Here is a 13,228-nt window from a genome sequence, read left to right as displayed (position 1 = left end):
TGCTGCTCCAGTCCTAGGTGGCTTTCCCTGAATTGAGGCCACCAACCATGTGGAGCTGCTGGTTGGGTTTATGAAATGGACAACCACCCATTAGGGTCTAGGGGAAACTCACCCATCTTGTTGTCTCGTACAAGCCTCATTTAAAGGAGGTGAAAAGCTAGTGCATTAATTACCCCACCCCCCAACGGAATTTTTAAGCCACTGTCCATCAGGAGCAGATGGTCGGATTCTTCTGGAGGGCTGAATGCTTGGCTTCTCCATGCAGATCGAAGTTGGCAGCAGAGAAGCCACCGGGCAGGAAGCATCACAGATTTCAGGGCTTCCTGAAAGACCAGATTGAATTACTTTCTTTCTCTTCTCCCCTCCCCGCCCTCTTTTGTCTTTTGTGTCTTCATTGGTTCCCTCTTTGGTCTCTTCTCAGGCTTCTGTGAGTCTACCCCTCCAGCAGTAGCCCAGCATCTTCACTCTTAAATACAGCCTTACCCTACCTGCTGACCTGGATCGAGCCATCAGCATCTCTTGTCAGCCATCCACCCGGCAGAGTCTTGAGAGTGCTACTATTTCCCCAGTGTCAGGAAGCTAGTTTTTATCCTTCCACCAAGTCCTCTACCAGGCGCAAAGCATAGCTGGGATAGGGTGGAGGAGCAGCATAGCTGCTAACTGTTAGAACCCCAGGGTCATGATTGAATGCAAGGGGCTGTCTGCCTCCCGTGAGGATGAATCATATGATGGATGTGAATCACCCTGGAATCCAGGGGGAGAGGAAGGAAAAGGGGATGAGAATTGACAGATGCTCATCTTCAAAGCCCCCACGTTGCTGCTGAGGTACAGAAGGGTGGGGGCAATACCAGAGGCCCAGTGTCCTCTAAGACACTGAGTGCGAGTTGTGTGTCTTCAGCCATTGCTTCTTGAGGCTGGAGAAGTTTAATGACAAATCTGGCCTCTCTCTCCATGTCCAAGGGGTTTTCTGGGCACACAATTCAGGTGAAACCCGCAAGAGCCAATGGCCTTTGAAAGCCGTGACTTTGATTTAAATCCAGATCTCCTCCAGCCATACACAGATATCACTGGCAACGCGTCTTCTAAGGACAAAGGTTCCCTGCTCCCTGCCATGTTTCAGTGCCACTAGCTTTTGTTTGGAGTAGGAGGAGGTATTCCCCCTCCCTGGCCTGTGCAGCTCATGTGAAAGAGCCTGGCACCCATGCTGTGCTTAACTGCGCTGAAACTCCCTTTGCTTTTCATCTCTTCTGAGCTTCCTTCTCACGCCCCCGGCTCAATTCCAGAGCCCTCTCGGCTCCCTGTGTGTCTCTGAACCCAAAGTGCCCCCCCAAGGCCAAGCTAGTTGTGTTGGTTAATGCATCGCAGGCAGGTGTCGAATGCCACGGTGCTGGATGCACTATAAGAACCTGAACAAGCCAGAACAGGAAATCGGCCAATTCTCTGCTACGTTCCTGGAGGGTTGTGGCCCGTGAGGGAGGAAGGAAGCAAGGACTGGGCTGTGTGTCTGTTGCGCAGGTGTGGGTACCAGTGTGTGCACACAGCAGTCTGGCCAGGAGTGTGGTATCTATGTACATGTAGGCTGGGTCTGCAGGGATGCATGCAGATGGGTGTGGAGACATGCATTCCTCAGTGTACAGGTGTCTGTGTGCAGAGGAGACTTTATGCAGGCTTGCAGGGGTGTGCATGACAAGTGATTTTGTGTGAGTGCACACCTGCAGGCAGGTGTGTGCATGGATGTGCAAGGGCACCTGCAGGGCTGTGAGTGCATGCAGGTGGTTGGGCGAGACAGGCAAGTGTCTGGGTGTGTCTCTCTGCTGTTGGTTAGGTGTGTGTGTGTGGGGGGGTGTTTCTGTGCAGGTACCTGGAAAGGTGAGTGGGTGCTGTGCATTGCGTGTGTGTTACAGACCGCCTGGTTAGCCTTCCCGAGCTAAACACAGTCCTCCCCACTTGATCTGAACTTTCTGTCCTTCTGCAGCACCTCTGCCCTGAGCATCTCAAAGCCCTTTTAAACCACTAACAAAACAAGCCTCTGGGCACCCTTGGGAGGCAGGTCAGCAGGGTTATCCCTGCAGAACGCGAGGCCCAAGGAGGGGAAGTGGCTTGTTCGTCTTGCCTTTTCATTCATCCAAAGGCCACTCGTGTTTTCATCCTGACGCTCCCGCCAGGTGCGGAGAATGGGGCTAGGTTTGACTCAGGGAGTATCCAGAGTCAGAAAGCTGCCAGCCCTGGGAGGAGAAGCTTTGAGATGTAGCGTGAGAGGAGCAGCGGAAAGCGAGACCTGCTCCTTATTCGTTACCTGGAGAGATGGTGGAACAGAACTCCAAATTCAGATCACACCACTGAGGGGCCGTGGAGAAGTTTGACTACCTTTCGCCTCCCGCTAGATTTCCTTTTCATGCACCTCACCCTCCTAGGGTAGGATTTTAACAACACCTGCTCAAGTCGCAATGAAAGTCAATAGGATTTGTGCTCCTAACTCACTTAGGTCCATTTGAAAATCCCAGCCCTAGGTTTCAGCTGGGACAGGGACCGTGCCTGTCAAAATCTCCCACCTTATTGAGGTTGTTCTCAACAGCAGGGAGAAAATATCTGTCCTTCTGAGATTTCCAACTTGCGTTTGTGGCTCCACAAGGGCCCGTAAGGCGCAGACAAGCATCCAGCCCTTGGGGTGTTTATCCAAACTGAACCGTCATTGCTGCGGCTGGGCAGATCCCTTCTTCTCCCCAAAGGACTGGATGGAGTGAATCACCACTGCTCCCTTTCATGCAGGCTCCTTGCTAAAACCCCATACATCAGTAATCTTCCCACAGCCTGTCTGCCCCATGAGCTACCGGAATGTAGCTGGCAAGAACTTGCGGAAACCATTTCCTTCTTGTTCTCCAGCCAGGGATTAGAACTATGTTAATTGCAAATCCAGATCTGTTCTGTTTCCCTGCAATCAACTTCCCAGTGCTGGACTCAAGGACTGAGAGTTAATTTCCCTGATAGACACCCCCCTGAAATATTATCCAGTGTCGGATGGTCTGGGATTCAGTGCCTGCCATTACCCCAGATGTACTGTCCCAGTGCTAGGCTGCCTTGTGATTGAGGGCTGATCTCCATAGAATCCACCCTCTCTGTCTCCTGACCTCACTGTCCAGCACATGTGGATTTGAATAGCAAAGAAGGAGAAGTTGCATCTTTGTTTCCCTCTAGTGGTCGATCCGCATTGGAGGATAAGAGTCTATTACAGCCGACAGCTAATGGAGCTACTCGTTTAGCTACCCTATTGTTCAGGTAATTGAGATTCTACTTTTAATGCTGAAGATAATAGGTTAAAATCCTTCTACAGGCCCAAGTAAGGTTATTCTAAAACCACCATATTTTAGTCCATCTCTCTTTGGTAAATATCAGAGGAGCCAGTAGCCAAATCCTGAAGTCTTTGCTCTGCTTTGAATCAGTTCTCCGTACCCAATGACTTCACTGGAAGCTTTGCCTGAGTAAGGACAGCAGGCAGAAGCTCGGAAGGCAAATCATAAATTCACTCCCCCGGGCACCTGACGGCTAGTGGAGTCTCATTTTAACAGACACGGCCATTTCTCAGCCATGCACCTTTCATTTTGATGCTGCATATTTTGTGGTGTGTATAAAAAGATTTTCTGTTATCCCCTCGGGGCACTTTTCTGCGAGCGCCCGTCCCTGCACACGCACGACTGCCGGGTCGGTAGGAAAAGCTGTGCTTACTTTCCCCTTTGCGGCGTCAGTCAAACAGCCTGGGGTAAACAGTTCAAGCATCTCAAGGTTTCCACATAATTCCATTAGTGGCAACTAGTTGGATTGGAGGGTTCCTACTGGACTAACAAACCTTTAGGCTATTGGCTCAAAGGTGCCCAGGTTAGTAATACCTGGAAGTTACCTTTTAGTGGCTTTACTATATGTGGACTCAGTTGTTGTTTTAGTCCTGTTCCTGGTGGCAAAATAACAATATTGCTTGGTGCCTTTGGTTGCAATCTTAGAGGGAAGATTTAACATCCCCACCCCCGCCACAGTTGGTCTTTCTGTGCCAAGATTGGGGTGGCCCAGGGGAAACCAGACTGCTGATGTAACTGTTCTCTCCAGCACCGGCCAGGCTCCAGGGCTGCTGCTTTATCTCCTCTCGCCATCTCGGATCCATTGCGCTTGTTTCTCACTATTTATTCTCGGTACCTTTTGTGCTTTAGTAAGTGCTAACCCCCTCCTGGCCGCCTCTGCTGTCAAACGCCCGAGTTGTGACTTTGCAGTCATTTCAGTGGTGACAGATTGCGATGGTACAAATGCAGGACTAGGCAGAAGGAAAAGCTGTGGGTGGGGGGAGAGACACTTATTCTGAATCTCAGAATGACAGGGATGGGCAGGAGCAGGGCTAGGGGGGTTGCTTTGCAAAATCTTATTGGTCAAGTAATCCAAACCTGGTTCATTTGGATCTATATCCCATTTATTAATGGCCTCAGAGCTCAGAGAAATGGTTCCCGTTTTGTCTCACTTCTAATAATGCTTTGCCCAGCTGCCTCTCTCAGGATCTCCAAGCATTAATGAAGTTAGCCCTATGAGGCATAGGGAAGTATTAGCATCTTCATTTCATAGATGGGGAAACTGAGGCACAACAGGTCAAATGACACAGGAAGACTGGAGGCAGAGCCAGAAGGGTAGCCCGGGTGTCCTGCCTCCCACTCCTGTGCTATCCTCCCTCAGGACACTAGCTAAGGGAAACATAGAAAAGACCAGCCAAATCAGCTGCTGTTTGCATGAATCATTTCTCCTTTCAAGGGCACTCCATGCCTCCCAGCAGAATTCTTCTCAATAAGCTGCTATGGTGGTTTTCATCAGTAGATCTGAAAGCACGTTGCAAAGGAGGTCAGCATCATATTATCCCCATTTTACAGATAGGGAAACTGAGGCACAGAACAGTGACGTGACTTGGGCAAGGTCACCCAGCAGAGACAGGAACAGAATCCAGCTCTCCTGTGCTCTATCCAACAGGACAGACTGCCTTCCCAGTTCCTTTCCCTTTATTCCTGCCTCATTCCCTGCTACTTCCCTAGCCCAAAGTACAAACCCAAGATCAAGCACTGAGTGAGAAAGTGCCCGTGCTATCCCAGCATGTTCAACTCCCGCTGTGAGCGTGCGGGAATCCAAGGGGTGAAATCGGTCTTGTTAGTACGGTGTGCACAGTGAGAGGCCGCCTGGACCCGAGGAAGCATTTGTGTTGTAGCGTGAGGATGTGCTGGGGAAGAGACGGAATTGAGTGTGACCCATGCGCTGCTGCCCTCAGTGCTGGGCGGGAGGCGGGGGCCACCTGCTATTCAGGCATTACAAGGCGGCGAGAGCACAGACTTTGAGAAGTGAAGCTCATATCACCTGCCAGCCTGAGGGAGAGCAACCCAGCCCCTCTCTGTGCAGCCCTGTGATTGGAGGTGACTCTCACTCTTTGCAGCCTTTGACTCACCCGCTGGGAGGCTGCTCTGCTGGGACGGGTGGAACTGCACCCTCCTGTGAGTTAGCCTGGGGCCTCCATCCTGCTAGGGGAATGCCCCCAGGGCCGCTCTGCCCATGCACTCAGCTTTCTCCGCGCTCCTCCGGCGTGTGCAGCAGGGCTGGAGCTCTGCAGCTCACGGCAGGGAAAGCTGCTGTGTATGGTGAGTTGCCTTTGGCCTGGAGGAGCCCACTGGTGTGCCAGGGCTTGTTGTATTCTGCGGGGCTTTTCTGCTCCTTTCTTCCTTAAACAAATAAAGGGAAGTGGTAATATTACTGGGGTCCACTGCAGGCCACGTGACCGAGCCAATTGTGTCCTGTCTGATTCTCAGACCATGCCCGTGACCATGTTATCTGAGCAAAGTGGCATCCCTGCCAAGTCCCTGGCTCCTGCAATGTTCTCCATGTAGCCAATCGCAAGCCCTCTCTTGCCACATGTGCCAGGGGAAGTGCTTCCTACTGTGACGTGGTGTGGCCGGCACTCCCAATGAGTGATGCCTGATAACGGAGAGCCCAGGTCGGGAGAGGGAAGAGCAACTGGCTCAGACCGACACAAACAACAGCAGGAACGTCTCTGGCCTGTGTTGTACAGGAGATCAGACAGGGATGATTGTAATGGTTCCTGTTTTGGCCTTACAAATCTATGAAAAGCCAGTGGGAATGCTTCTCAGGGCAATTCATTGGCTGTGCGGAAAGAGACCACGAAAAAGTTTACTGCGGCTCTGGGCTGTGCATACTAAAAGATCCCAGGGAGTGGTATGGATTGTCTCTGTACAGGCCTGCGGTGACTGCATCTGGAATGCTCTGGTCTGCCTTATTCTCTGTAGATTTTTATATCATGCATATCACCAGAGTATATGAGCCCATGCCTGCAGCGCGTTAAGTGATGTGACTATGTATTACCGTCTGGCCACCACATAATTGAAAAGAAGTTGATGAAATGGAGAGATCTGAGGAGTTCAGGAACTCAGCCAGAGGTTAGGGGTTTATCACAGGAGTGGGTGGGTGAGGTTCTGTGGCCTGCAACGTGCAGGAGGGCAGACTAGATGATCATGATGGACCCTTCTGGCCTTGAAGTCTTTGAGTCTAAGGATAAAGGGTCTAGGGGGATGAATTCTGAGCAAAGGCTCCGAGAACTCAACTTGTATAGTTTAGCGAAGCAACGGCTAACGGGGAGACATATAATAGTCTACAAATATTGGAAGGGTATAAACACCAGGGGCGGAGAGGAATTGGTGAGGATCTTGCATGGGAGTCTGACTAGCAGGATTTACTGAAACTCAGAGTTAAACTCAAGGGGGGAACCAGGATGGACCATAGCAATAGTCACGGCTGAGGTTTGCCCAGCTCTAATAATAATCCTGTTTCTTCTTGCTGCTGCTTAGTGCCTGATCCCATGAAATACATTCACAAACTGTTGCTGTGGGAACGTGTCTCTTCCCAGGAAGTCCGTTTCATGGACTGAGAAGGCAGTGAAATGCAAAGGAACAAACACAAAATCACTTCAGAACATCCCAGAATGAAACTCGGGGGGAAGGGATAGCTCAGTGGTTTGAGCATTGGCCTGCTAAACCCAGGGTTGTGATCTCAATTCTCGAGGGGTCCATTTAGGGATCTGGGGCAAAAATCTGTCTGGGGATTGGTCCTGCTTTGAGCAGGGGGTTAGACTAGATGACCTCCTGAGGTCCCTTCCAACCCTGATATTCTATGATTTGGATCTGGTTCCCTGTACTGGATTTCATAGAATTGCAAAGTTCAGGGATGTTTGTGAGGCCAGGAATTCCTGAACCAGGTATATTTGAAGTGGTCTTGAGAAGGGAAGGGAAGCTGTATGCAGCAGCCTGGGTGGAATGAGATGCTCACTGAACCCAGGGGTAACGTTAAGGGGTGAGGTGTTCTCAAGGTGGTTCATGTGTGTCTGTGTTAATGCTTGAGTCATGCTCCTCAACCATGTTACTGCAGAGCACTGATCAGGGCCGAAGGACACTAGAGGAGAATTCGATTGCAGTTTGTGTCAACGTGCACATGTTGGAGAGAGACTGAAAGAGATGTCGGAGAGCTAGGGAGGGGCTGGTCCTGTGCTCACAAGCACACAGCAATAAATGGTTTGCCGGAGCTTATTAAGAGTCTGATGTTCATGTTATGGCACCTCTGGTGCAGTGTGAGACTGCTGTCCCCGATCTTCTAGTCACATCAAAACACACTCTGTCAGCTAGGGATGGGAGAATGCAGGCTGTCTAATTCTGTACATCTTGCATTCCAGAATTCCACACTAACCTTATGGGGTTTGTGTTTTTCCTGAGAGAGAGAGAGAGAGACACACACACACACACACACACACACACACACACACACACACACACACACACACACACGAAGTAGGAGAGAAGAGGAAGCAAATCCAGTGACAACAGAAGCAGAGAATGGGCAGAACAAAAAAAAACAAAACAAAAAAGAGAGACTGAAAAAAGAGAGAGGCAGGTTGTCTATTTCCCATTATAAGACCCCATTTACTGTTGCTTTGTAACTTTGCCAAATTTTAACCATTAGCGCTGAATTTTTTGATGGTGTGTGTCTGACTTAGGCTGATTTTGGGGGCCGGGGGGCTTCAGTGGAGGTGGTTCAGCCATAGTCAAGAACTAGTTTAGGGGAAAATACATTGTATTGCCCATGTTAAAAAGTTCTTACAGCGGTTTAGGTGAAAACTCTACCATCTCCATGCTGTGGAGAGAGGGCTTGGGATCGGGCAGAGAGGTCACCCTGATTTCAAGAATGTGCCTTTTGCTGGTATCAAGGGGAAAACTGGCCGAATCAGAACAAGTTATCAGCTGTTGCAAAATCTCAGATTGCACATGCTCAGTAGAGACTTGTTAGAGTTTGGCAGCTAAATTCTCTGAAGAGTCTATCTGCACTGAGCACGCTCCATCCCCACCCAGCTCCTACCTGCTGACCGAACTGCCATCCCCACAGAGTGGCTGAGGATGCCCCAGCCTGGGGCTGCAGGAGGAAAGCAGGACTTTCCTGGCAATTGCTCCTCCGGGCTGCTGCAGGCTGCTGTGGTGCTGGGCTCCAGAACTGAGAGCAGAGAGTGTCACCTACGCTGGCATCCAGGCAGTGAGGAGGGGAAGGAGGAGGCAGCCTGACTCAAATGCAGGGGGGACAAGAGCTGGATGGGGAGGGAGGCAGGGTCTGGGAGCTAGGTTGGGGCTGGGATGGTCTCAGCAAGGAGACTGGGACCGGAAGCCAGGGTGGGAAATGGGGGTGGAGGGACTCGGAACCAGTCTTGGGGGTGGGGTGGGACTTAGATCAGATGAGAAGCTGGGACTGGGACTGGAAGCCTGGTGAGGATTCGGGGAACTGGGAATGGGGTGGATACAAAACTTAGATCTGATGAGGAGCCTGGGATGGGGAAGACTGGGGCTGGCTGGGGAAGGAGAGCAGGACAAGGAACCTGAGGACCTCGGGGGGAGACTGGGAGCTGTGATGGGTGGATGAGGAGCTCAGTGTGGGAGACTGGGACTAGCTAGGAAAGGAAACGGGAATGAGAGCCATGGGAAGAGCCTGGGACAAGGATCTTGGGACAGACAGGCTGGTGGGGACAGAGGCAGAAGGCTGTCCATGAGGAGGCATGGCAGGCCCTGTATCTCATTTAAAAGTGATACAGGGTCTTGAGAGGTTAGCCTGGGGGGGTGCTCCTCAAGGATATCCTGGCTGAAATATACATATGTCAGATCCTCTTGGGGTTGAAGAATATCCTCAATCCTGTTCCTGAAGGGTAAAAGGTTCCCCCCCACAGCCCCCTAGAATGCCGCTGGGGTCCCCTGCATGGGCAGCATCAAGTCCCGCCAGGAGCCTTTGTATTTTCTGCAGCCTGAGAGGAAGCGGAAGTAGGTTTGGCCATAGCCATGTCTCCTGATGAAGGGAGCCTGCATAGCCTTCTCCCCCCACCGACTTGTGACTTGTTTCTTTCAGATCACCAGAAGCTGGAGCGAGAGGCTCGGATCTGCCGTCTTCTGAAGCATCCCAATATAGGTAGGGTCTTTCTCCATGCTGGGTAGGGTGACCAGACTTCCTGATAAAATCGGGACCGTCCCGATATTTGGGTGGTTGTCCCGTGTCCTGACCAATCTTTGGTCGGGACACAATTTGTCCCGATATTTCGCTCCGCCGGCAGCATTGGTTTTTTGTTTTGTGTTTTGTTTTTTTCTCCGCTGGCAGCACTCAGCTTTTTGCTCCACCGGTGGACTCCCCCTGTCCCCCACCCCCAATGTGTCCTGATATTTTCTTCATCTCATCTGGTCACCCTAATGTTGGGGAGGTGTGTGTGGGGAGAGGGTACCCCTCTGCATTCCCTTCCCTCCAGTCACACCCTGCACCTGCCTCTACTTCCCACTGAGGGAGGCGGTGCGGCTCCCTGGACAAGCTCAGGCCTCCATCGGTGTTGGAAGGCCTGCCTGAGGTGCAGAGGCCTGGTTCTCCTCCCACTCGTGCTGTGCCAGTCAGGAATGGCTCCCCCAAGGTCGGTGCAGCTGGAGTATGAGACCATTGTAAGTGACAAGAGAACAAGGTACCAAGGGCCTTAATCGCCAGAGGCCAGCAGTCGCTCCCTGTGGGACATGAATGTTCAGTGACTGGCTCAGTGGGGCGACTTCCTCCAATGAGGTCTAAGGGTGTGATCCAAAGTCCATTGAAATCAACGGACAGCTTCCCATTGACTTTAGATCGGGCCCTGTGCATAGCACTTGGCCACATAAGGAGAAGCAGGAGCATGCCATTAAGTGGGCAGGGCTTCCATTTTTAAACCCCCCCCCCACCACTTCCCACTGCCCAGGTGCTCCTTTGCTCAGGGCTCTCAAAAAGGAGAGCAGATCCCATCAGGGAACAGCGAAGGGGTGGGGGCTGCGGAGGCGGGTGACATGAGAAGGGGGGGGGCTTTCCCATCAAATGTCCATCTGATGGTAGCCTCCTTCAGAAAAGCTGTTCCAGGAAAACTCCTGAGCCTCTGGGAAAGACAGAAATAGGCCAGGAGAAGAGAGAGAGAGAAAAAAACCCAACCCCAAGCCCTGCCAGTGATGCTGATTCAATCAGTCACTCTCCCCATTCTCCCAGAGCCTGAGCTGATGCTGGCTGTGCCAGAGCTCGCCTCCCCAGAGGAAGATCCCCACCCAGCGGGGAACGTGGTGAACAAGGCCCGTGGCTCTCAGGGCAGGAGCTAGGGAAAACCTTCCCTCCCACGGGGACTCTGATCCCAGGCAGGCGCGTCGCTGGGTTTTTGCACCGGCTTGAAAAGGAAACGGCTTGCAACCCCGAGAGCAGGCGCTCTGCAACGGTACCCCCCCCCCCAGAGCAGCCCGCCATGCTGAGACGGGAGGTGCGGGCCGCTGGAACAAGCCACGCACTGAAGCGTTGGCCGACGAATGCTGAGCGCTCCAAGCCGTGGCCTGTCTGGGTTAGTGCTCTCACCTGTCCGCCCTCTCCCAGGTGCCTCCCAATGCACCTGTCTGGCAAATCCCGTGGTCATGCAGTGCCCACCGCTGTTCTGTGGCGCACCACGGTGAGGGGGAGACAGTAAGTGGCAGCAGAAAGTCAGTCCCGTGGGTGAGCCCACGCTGAGCAGACTCCATCCGCCCTGCGCTGTCTGCTCTGCCTGGAACTGTACTCCCTGCTTCTTCCCACCTCGCCCCGCCCGCTTCGCACATGCACACACACACGGTCCCTGCTTCATAAATGTTTCAGCTCATAAAGAGCCTGTCAGCTTCAATCTGTCTCAGGCAAATGCCTGCGCAGCAGCGTCAGGTCGTCTCTGCATCAGCTCGAGTCACAGACCGCGCTGGACCAAGCTGTTGCTGTGACAACAGAGGGATTTGCTCCCCTCGCTCCAGCTGGAACAACGCTCCTGGGCAAAGGGAAAACAAACTGGGGGGGTGGGGGGGGGCGGGGGAGGATGAGAAGGGGTGTCAGCCGTGCAGTGCGAGGATCTGGGGGGCAGAGCAGAAAGAGAGAGGGAGGAGGGAAAGGCGATGGCCATCACAGTAATGCTGCCGATTTCCCCGGGATTTCCCTCCTTACTAACTAATCTTTGCCACCCTGGCATCTCCCAAGCGACACAGCATCCGAATCTCTCCCAGGCTTTCTGGGGCTGGAAGTGAGAGAGAGAGAGAGAGCGCAGCCCCCAGAGGTGGAGGGGGTTGTGCTTTTCCCTGCTCAAAGAGAGGAGCATCTCCTTTCAGTCTGAATGGCTTTTGTTTGGGGATTACGGGAAACCACACAAGAAAGGACAAAAGTAAAGTCTGCCGGCAAGAGCATGGTGAAGTGTCTGCTCCCCGCATCCAGCTGGCAGGACACAGAGGCTGCTCTCTCCCTTCCCAGGAAAGGTGCAAGGTGCAGGACAGAGAAAACAGAGCCATCACCGTTATTACATAGCTGGACTCGGCACATAATGGAACAGATCAGGGCTCCTGCGTGAAGGAGTTAGAACAGGATTCACTTCCCAGCTCTAGTCACAGCAAGTGACCTGCGCTTCTCCAGGCCGCCTCACTCCTGACCTGTAAAATGGGGATGACAGTATCTGCCTCCCTCCCAGGGATGCTGGGAGGCTGGATTCATTAGAGTACTTTGAGGTCCCACAGTGGCAGGCGCCTGAGGCGTGCAAAGCATCATTCACGCAATGAACCTGGGGGAGGGACAAAGTAGGGTTGCCAACTTTGGTGGCTGAATTCCTGAAGATTTCATCACATGACATGATCTTGAATTAAAAATTCATCTTTAATTCCTGGAGACTCCAGGACAATCCTGGACGACGTTGGCAAACCAAGGATGAAGAAAGCATTTTCCTGCCTCTTTTGCAAAGGACAGGGCACAGAGGAAGGGACGTCTCCTCCCCTTGCTGCTCTGTCCTGGGCACAGCTAGCCAGCATTCTGCACTGAGCACCTACCTACTGAAAACTAAAATGACCCCATGGCCAGGGAATGAGCCTGTCACTGCCAGGCATGTATAAGTTCATACGGGAAACACAGCATTTCTCCTGCTAACAGATGCAGATTCTCTTATCTCCACAAGCCACTGCCCGGCAGGGAGCATTAGTTATGGCAGGCCCGTGAGTCTTAATCTCTGGCCAGTCATTATCTTCATCTCGTCCTCCTCTTCCTCTTCTCTAGTTCAGATCCACTCCCCGTTAGCAGGGGGAAAGTTCTGTCAAAAGCTGCCCTGAAACCAGGCATCCCAAGCAGCCCACCCCCACACCTGGGGGCTGCCCGCTGCTCAGCGAGGGATGGGGAGCACCCACGGGCATGTCCTTTGCTGATGTCAGGCCACGGAAACCTTCCTGTAACAGGCTCCACCTGCAGGGATCAGCCCAGCCACAGGAGTAAGAAACAGTCCAAGTCAGAGCACATGGTGCACCCTAGCACCCCCTGGTGGACAGCAAAGGAACTCTGGGAAGCTTCCTTGGATGGGAAACACGAGTGTCCATCACGGCAGCAGGTGACTGCCGCAAAGTGACAAGGATTGCAAGCAAGCGAACCGGGGAAGGGTGCAAGGAGGGCTGGTCTGATGCAGCCTTCTCCTCCCCCTCTCCCCAGCACCCCATAGCACAGACAGTCAGTAACAGGATGGGCCAATCAGTTGAATCAGCCTCTCAACGGCATAAGCTAGAGCGGCTTAGAGCTGCTGTGCCATATGCTCTCTGGGCCAGTGAATGGGAGCTTTAGCATTGGCTTCACAGGTCTTCCGGGCCCC

General features: G+C 52.6%; 1 protein-coding gene across 2 annotated transcripts in view; it reads left to right on the top strand.

Annotated features, from left to right (window-relative positions):
- Positions 1-13,228, top strand: part of CAMK2A (calcium/calmodulin dependent protein kinase II alpha) — a 69,282-nt gene that overhangs the window by 21,461 nt on the left and 34,593 nt on the right. For both annotated transcript variants that reach the window (XM_045026834.1, XM_045026835.1), the window contains exon 3: positions 9,463-9,522. In XM_045026834.1, coding sequence (XP_044882769.1) covers positions 9,463-9,522 — 60 coding nt within the window. The remainder of the gene's footprint in view (positions 1-9,462; positions 9,523-13,228) is intronic.

This window comes from Mauremys mutica, chromosome 8, assembly GCF_020497125.1.
Source record: "Mauremys mutica isolate MM-2020 ecotype Southern chromosome 8, ASM2049712v1, whole genome shotgun sequence".
In the NCBI taxonomy this organism is placed as follows: Eukaryota; Metazoa; Chordata; order Testudines; family Geoemydidae; genus Mauremys; species Mauremys mutica.
This window is presented reverse-complemented; position numbering and strand designations above follow the sequence as displayed.